The sequence below is a fragment of the Theropithecus gelada genome, chromosome 17, assembly GCF_003255815.1.
Source record: "Theropithecus gelada isolate Dixy chromosome 17, Tgel_1.0, whole genome shotgun sequence".
NCBI classification, from domain to species: Eukaryota; Metazoa; Chordata; class Mammalia; order Primates; family Cercopithecidae; genus Theropithecus; species Theropithecus gelada.
In genome coordinates this window covers 51830191-51838191 of record NC_037685.1, presented here as the reverse complement: position 1 = coordinate 51838191, position 8001 = coordinate 51830191, and the positions used below count along the sequence as shown (strand labels likewise).

The window sequence follows — 8001 nt, the reverse complement described above, 5'->3', positions numbered from 1 at the left end:
ATCCCTGACACCCCCGAATTAACAGCAGGGACAGCCCAGAAGCCACAGCTCCTGGCTCCTAATCTCTGTCTCTCCCTACCACGCTTTCGGGGCCCCTGAGAACATGGGATTGCCCCATAATCAATGTTCTAGAATCACCTTGCAAAAAACATGATGACGAAATAAGTGACAATTCCTTTTTTTCTACAGTCGGAAGAGCAGAAAGACCTGCAGTGACATCATGTCTGTGGACGCCCAAGCCCTGAAGAAGAAGATGGGCAAGCTGGCCTGTGACCCGGCCGCCCACTCCATCCTCAGCAGCTTGCTGCTGTACGTCACGGGCCGCGCAGACCGGCCCTCGGGGACAGAGGCCGGGGAGAGCAGGCCCAGCCACCAGACCCAGACCCAGGAGGCCACCCAGAGGCCCACGCGCTTCCAGCTCCTGCAGGCCAAGTTCCTGGGCACTGGCCGGGAGCGCTACCTCAAGAGGACCCGGGAGGTGGGCCGGCTGATCTCCAAGGACAAGCAGGGGCCTGGTGGGGGCCTCGTGGGTGCCACCATCAACAAGCTCCTGGAGAAGACCAAGGAGCCGGCCCCGAAGCCCTGCCCCAGCGAGAAGCCCCGCTGGGGCCACCCGGCCGGGAAGAGCACCGTGAAGAACATCCTGAAGATATTCTTGGCCGCCGAGGAGAAGGAGGCAAAGGAGAAAGAAGCGCGCGAGAAGCCCGCTGCGGAGCGGCCCAAAGTCGCCAGGGGCCTCTTGCCGAAGATCATGGGCAAGAGCTCGGTGCTGTCCAAGCTGCGGGAGAAGTTCGAGCAGAACAGCTGCCTGTGCTCAGAGGCCGGGGCGCTGAGGGTGCACACGCAGGAGCGGAAGAAGAGGAACCTGCAGAGGAAGAAGATGCATCGGCCAGAGGTGTGCGTGCTACACACGGCCACCATGGCCAGCACCTGCGTCAAGACGCCCCTCGCCCGCTTTCTGGCCTGCACGGCCGAACCCCTGCCGGCCCTCAGCATCGCCACCATCGTCTGTGGCCCCAGGAGCTGGCTGTCCCACTGCACCAAAATCAGCCACTCGGAGGCGAGGCGTCTGCCCAGAGGAGAAGCCAGCATGCTCTCCAGTGCCAGGGAGACGGAACCCAGTGGCAATAAAGCAGCAGGAAAGGGCCCCCTGGAGGGGGAGCCCCAAAGACAGCCAAGGCCCTCGAAGCCCGTGACACCCCAGGTGATGGCTCGGAGGGACGGCCAGGCTGTCCCCTCGATGGCCCCCTCTTGTGCTCCCTGCACAGGTGAAGTCCTCCCTGGCCTTGTGCCTGCATCGTCCCTACTGGGATCGGCCAGCCCGTGGGGCACCAGATCAGCCGCAGGTGACGGCACGGCAGACCCCACGGCAGAGAGCACTGCAGGAGGCGTTCAGGAGGTGAGGGGAGCCAGACTCACGTGGTCTCCTGGGCCCCCAGGTGAGAGTGCAGGGGAGGGCCCTGAAATCACCATGACTGTTTGCAGTTCAGAGGATGAACGGGAAGGAGCAGGCTTCCCAGACTCAGGGAGAGACCCGCTCTTTGCCACCCAGAAGTATTTCCCAGAACAGAAGGTGCCGGGCCACATCCCACCACTGAACACTCCATCGGTCCAGGCTGCTCGGAGAACACAGCCTGCCACGGAGTCCCCACGGATAACTGTCCAAATCCCGGTTGTCCACGAAATGCCAGCCCCTCCCCCCATGCTGCAAAATACGGCAAGTTGTGAAAACAAACGTTCTCATATTTTTGGAGGAGGGAATGTGGTTGAAAATGCACACACAGAATTTCCCACCGTGACTGAGAACAGAAAGGGTCACCAAGCCCCAGTGGAACTGAGCAAGCTTTCAGGGACCCAGGTGGGACTCAGCGTCTCTTCGCCGCAAGGGCCAGGGGCAGCTTGGGATCCGGCAGCAGCAAGAGGGACTGCGGATGCCGACCACAGTGTCCCAGAGAGAGTTCCGACACAGAGACTCCAGACAGAGAAGGAAAACAAAGGCAGCTTTGAGAATTCACATGGTCCCAGGAATCCTGACGATATTTCAGGAGAGAGGACCTCTGAGCTCAGAGAGGAGAAGCATCCGTTGCCAGAATCTAATGAAATATCAACGCAAAACAAGGGCTCCGCAACGAGTTATCCTGCAGCCTCGCAAAACCTTCTGAGGGGAAACACCAGCCATGCCTCCAGCAGCCAGCAAGTGCTGTCCCCGACCGGGAGAAATCCAACAGGTGCCCCCGCGTCGCTGGCAGCACCATCCAAGGGGCATATGGGGCCTGAGGGTGTCACCCCGATGGGCACGACTGTGCCCGACGCACTGGAGGAATGCAGAAGGCCACTGCTAACAGAGTCCGCTCAGCCCCTGAAGGCTGCCGAGGAAATCACCAGCCATGAATTTCACGAGAACCCACTGTCCTCATTAAATGAACGACCCAAACCAGGTGTGAAAGCCTGTGGGGCGATGGCAGCTGCAGGGAGCGTTGTGAGCCGTGCCACGCCTGCACCAGTGCCAGGCAGCACCCAGAGCCCTGGAGACCGCAGAGTGGGAGAGCCAGAGACGCTGGGCCAGGAGGGAAGCAGAGCCTTGTCCAAAAGCCATCCCAGAGGAGAGGCTCTCCCTCAAGACCCCCACAGCCATGGCCTCCTGGCCCCCGGGGGATCCTCGGAGCCCAAGAGTGGAGCAGCAGGGAGGAGCCTCCTGAGAAGTGCGGCCCTCGCCCGGCACCCAGAGGACGCTGCGGCCCTCGCCTGGCACCCAGAGGACGCTGCGGCCCTCGCCCGGCACCCAGAGGCACCCCGATTACACACTTCAAACACGTCGGCAGCCAGCAGACATACGGCAGCCGTAGGAGGCAGAAAGGATGTGGCTGTGGAAGGAAACCTTTTGGGTTTCAGCACAAAGTCTGGAATTCCTGCTTCTGATCATCCTAGACCACAGGCAAAGAGTGTGGCAGAGTCCCCGAGCTATGGCCCTGGCCTCCCACCGTCGCCTCCTGAGAACCCACAGGCAAAGGGCAGGGAGGGTGTCATGTCTCCCGGTGGGGCAGAGCCTGACCATCTGCTTCCCGCGATGCCTCCCATGCAGGCGGACATGGGGTGGGCAGATGGCACCCACCAGCGGGACCCTCCCCATCTACAGGCACACTTGCCCCCTGCTGCTGGTGACACACAGGCCAAGCTCTGGGCCAGTGTCCCCGACCCTAGGACCCAAGCAGGTGAATCCCAGGGGCGTCCCCTGACACAGGCGGACCTGGGGAGGCAACAGAGTGACCGGGCGCAGGAGGAGACCCCCCAGCCCGGGGGTGCAGGGAAGAGGGTGGTGCCGTCGGGCCCGAAGGTTATGCTGAACCAAGCAAAAGAGCCTCAGACATGGTGGGCACAGGATCTGGCTGGGGACAAAGGGACGGCCATTGGGGTTGGGGGTGCCTGCCAGCGCAGTGATCAAGGTGAGCAGCATCTGCAGGGACCCTGGGAGGAGCAGGAGAGGAGCACAGCGCGGGGGGAGGGCACCAGGGCTGCCAAGAACCCAGTTGTGCCTCCAGGGGACTCCAAGGGGCTGGGAAGCCTGGCGGCCCAGGGGCAGGCCCAGGGACAGGCCCAGAAACAGGTTCAGAAACTGGCCCAGGGACAGGTTCAGGGACACGCTCAGGAACAGGCCCAGTGGCAGACCCAGATAGAGGCCCAGGGACAGGCACAGGAACAGGCTCAGGGTGGGACCCAGGGACAGGTTCAGGGACCGGCCCAAAAACAGGCCCAGAAATGGGATCAGGGGCACGTTCAGGGACAGGCCCAGAAACAGGTTCAGGAACGGGCTCAGGGGCAGGCCCAGAAAGGGGCTCAGGCACGGGCCCAGGAACAGGCTCAGGGTGGGACCCAGGGACAGGTTCAGGGACAGACCCAGAAATGGGCTCAGGGACACGTTCAGGGACAGGCCCAGAAACAGGTTCAGGAACAGGCTCAGGGACAGGCCCAGTGGCAGACCCAGATAGAGGCCCAGAAACGGGCTCAGCAGCAGGCCCAGAAAGGGGCTCAGGCATGGGCCCAGGAACAGGCTCATGGGCAGACCCAGATAGAGGCTCAGGGGCAGGCCCAGAAAGGGGGTCAGGAACGGGCTCGGGAACAGGCTCAGGGGCAGGCCCAGATAGAGGCCCAGAGGCGGGCTCAGGAACAGGCCCAGAAAGGGGCTCAGGAACGGGCACGGGAACAGGGTCGGGAGCAGACCCAGACAGAGGCTCAGGGGCAGGCCCAGAAACGGGCTCAGGGGCAGGCTCGGGAACAGGGTTGGGAACAGGCCTTGATATGTGGGACGGCGTCTCGGGCCTGGGAGCAGCCCGTCAGTGGCACGGCTGAGGGAGTGGATGCTGGCAGGAGTGGGGCGTCTGGAAGCCCAGCCCCCAGGGATGGGGGACAGTCGGGGGGCAGCGGCCTAGGGGAGCCCAGCACCCGGCACCCACCCCCAGGAAGCCGCCCCCTCAGGGGCACGAGCGTTGCCACCTCTCCCCTGAGGCTGAGAAAGAGCCCAGCTGAGCCCACGCCCGAGGCTGGGGGCTGCTGGACTCCCCAGGCCCCGGCCCAGAAGGGGCCCCCAGACCACCCCGGGGCTGAGAGGGTCCCGCAGGACACGATGAAGGCATCGGAGCCTGAGCGTCACAGGAGGTCCACGCGCCTGGCCAAGTACAAAGCCCAGAGCTTCAGTGACCAGAGGGCCTTCGATTTGTCCTTCAGACCAATGAGCGTCAGGGCCAGCGACACGTCTGAGCTCCCAAAGTGAGGCCCCGAGTCCACACCGTGGCTCGCCCAGCACTGTGACATCTGCCCATCAAGGGCCTTCAGGCATTTTCCTGCCTCCAAATGCGTCTTGGAGAATCCCCTACGGAGACGCCTGTTTCCATAATTCTCTCTCCCTTCTTCACAAGCTGACCTTGGGAGGACTGAGCTACATGAGGGTCGGATCCTTGTCACCCCACAGAGCCACGAGGCCATGGGGGTGGGAGGTGCGGGCCTGTGGCCTCACCAGGCCCTCGGGATTCTTTGTGTCTTCACCCAAGGGCGCCGGCTCACCCCTGTCTCACATACCCTGCAGCGTGGAGCTCACACCTCCTGCAGTGGCACGGTGTGTGCACCCCCTCGACCTGCAGGACACTGGTGCTTTGGGACGCCTCCCCAGCTCTCACAGGGCTGCCTCCCACCACTCCCTGTCCATGCCCCGCCATGCCCTGCTCTCACGTGGCCGTGTGACACCCACCCTCCATGGGCCCAAAGTGACACACACGGCCCCACCCCGCAGGACTCGAAAGAAAGGGCAGAGTTTCAGGCCGGGCACAGTGGCTCATGCCTGTAATCCCTGCACTTTGGGAGGCTGAGGCAGGTGGATCACGAGGTCTGGAGATGGAGACCATCCTGGCCAACATGGTGAAACCCTGTCTCTACTAAAAATACAAAAAATTAGCCAGGCGTGGTGGTGGGCGCCTGTAGTCCCAGCTACTCGGGAGGCTGAGGCAGGACAATGGTGTGAACCCGGGAGGCGGAGCTTGAAGTGAGCCGAGATCGCGCCACTGCACTCCAGCCTGGGGACAGAGCGAGACTCCATCTCAAAAAAAAAAAAAAAAGAAAGGGCAGAGCTTCCTCCAGCCTCAGACGCCCAGGCGGTGCCAGGTGCTGTGTGGCTGCTGGGCCATGTGGTGGTCACCAGAGGGTGTGGGGACGCTGGGATGCCAGGCCAGAGCCAGCTCATCTGGAGGAAGAGGCCTCAGGAAATGCTCACGCTAAGTTCTGAGAAAGGGACAGTGCAGAGCCCTGGGAAGCCAGGATCCCAAGGAAGCTTCGTCTGGAAACCGGGTGCCGAGTTCCCTTCCCTGCAGTCCCTGTGGGTGGCTCCACTGGTGCCGGTGACCTGAGAGCATCGCTGTCTGTCCTCCATCCTCCCAAACAGCATAGAAGTGTTTCCTGCCCTGGTCCGAGGCGGCCCACGACTCCAGCCTTGTTCAGGTGCTGAGATAACGCGTTTCAGGCTGGAATATTTGAATGCCGTCTAGAAGCACAAGACGGAAATCAAAGCGGCCCTTCGTCACATTGCCTCGAGATGGTTTTTGTTGCTACTCCGGACTACTTTTTAGGCTCTTCCTCCATGCATCTATTTTAAAGCATTTTCTTCCCCATGATGGGGTCATGTACCTCCGTGTCGCGATCTATCGTCCCAGGCCACTCGCTGGCCTCTGAAACGCTGACCCGTGAGGCCACCCGGCTGCCTGAGGGGCCCTGGAGCAGGTGGATTTTCAGCGTGAACCGATGCAGCCTGTCGTCCTACGGGGCCCCGCACCCTCGTTTTTGGTGGTGCCCTCCCTGTGGAAAGTTAATTCCTGCTTTTTGAAGGTGTCTTGGCGTTTTCTGCCTTTGCTACTGAGCAGTTTCCTGAAACAGCCCTACACATTCCCAGAGGGGCTGTGGTGCCTGCTGTGAGCACCTCTGTTTTCTGACTCGGATGTTCATTTAGAGGAAGGTGTTTTCCAGTGTTGGCTTTGAGAGGGCGTTTAGCAAGCGCGTCCTACCCACGGCGAGGCTGGGGTCTCTCCTACCAGGGAAGGTCCACTCCGGCAGAAAAAGGGCCCCATTGTGCCAGTGGCTTTGGCTCCGGGGGCCACGCAGGCGGCAGGACGTCGTGCTCCAGGGCGCGCACAGGTTTCCTTCACGTCGAACAATTAACTTAAGATCCAGCAGGTTTGACCCACCCTCACCTGCTAGGACATGCCAGTGCTGGTGTCTGGAAGGAAGGCGGGCTGTGCTCAGCTCTGGGGGGCCGCTCCCCACAGCTCCCCTCAGAGGGCACCCGGGGCCTTCTCTATAAATCGGGGGGCTGTGCTCCTGGCCCAGCCGAGGGGTTTCTGCCTGGTGTGTGGGTTCTCAGCGTGAGTTGCCGTGTGTGGAGGCTCCTGAGTGCTGGGTGCGCCTCGCGTGTGTGGGGCCTGGGCAGCCCAGCTGCACACAGGATGGTCCGGAGGTACGGATGGGGGCAGAGGTCTTGCTATGGTGCCACTGGACCCCTGCTAGGAGGACAGGGTCCTCTCTCTCACGGAGCACACAGACCTCCAGAGTCCCTGCCCCTGCAGTCCTGGGAGCCTGCGGCTGGGGCTGGAGTTGGCCTCTCGGAGCCACCCAACCAGAGAGGCCCATGAGAGAGGAACTCAGGGGTCCAGCAGAGGCTGACAGAGCGGCCTCTTTGTCCTGCTGGTGGCCTCCGCTCATGCCTGGGGCGTCCTCCCTGGAGCTGGGGGAGGTCAGGGGCCCCCAGGTCTGTGCGGCTGCCCCTGCCACTCCAGGCACAGCGGCGCGGCCCTCACTCTTTATCTATTTGGGATTTGAGGCAATGAGTGGCAAGAATGTGATGACAGACACGGGAGGTAAAAATATGTTCACTGGCTGTTCCCTTTAGAAATAAGAAGCGGTGGGACTTGTGTTGCTATTTTTAAATAGACCAGAGAGTGCACCGGAGAAGGCATTGAGTGGTTTTATTTTAAGTGGTGGAAAAAATGATGAGAATCTCCTCCAGATGACAGCTCTGGAAGCGTCGTGCCTGAACCCCTCTCTCAGTCTGGCGGGCACAGTCTGTGAGCGGCCAGGAGGCCACCTGCTCGGCTGGCCCGTCCTCTCCGTGTGCCAGATACAGCCCAGCATGACACTGCCCTCAGCTCGAAAACACCACAGTTACTCTGTGTGCAGGAAAAAAAGACCAGTGACTTCACGGGGATTTGAGAGTGGTCTGTACGTTCATACTAAGCTGAGACAGGGCAGGTTAGAAGATAGGGTGTGGAAGTATTCACACTGCAGAGACGACCATCATTTCCGCATGGCTAAGGCCCACACCCTCCCGGGGTGAAATAACTACAGCAGAAGAACGGTGCACTAACCACCCCCACGGGCATTTTAAATAAAACCCAAAGAAAGAAAGAGGCCAGGTGCAGTGGCTCACACCTGTAATCCCAGCGCTTTGGGAGGCCAAGGCGGGCA

The 8001-nt window shown here is 61.4% G+C and overlaps 1 protein-coding gene across 1 annotated transcript; it reads left to right on the top strand.

The window, feature by feature from the left end:
* The first annotated feature begins 220 nt into the window (after positions 1 to 220).
* LOC112611090 lies at positions 221 to 4864 on the top strand. Its single transcript, XM_025364799.1, has one exon. The coding sequence runs from the start codon at positions 221 to 223 to the stop codon at positions 4766 to 4768; it is 4548 nt and encodes a 1515-aa protein (XP_025220584.1). The 3' UTR covers positions 4769 to 4864.
* Positions 4865 to 8001: the final 3137 nt, after the last annotated feature.

Coding starts and splice junctions, on each gene's coding strand:
- LOC112611090 (XM_025364799.1), top strand. CDS start 221: ATGTCTGTGGACGCCCAAGCCCTGAAGAAGAAGATGGGCAAGCTGGCC.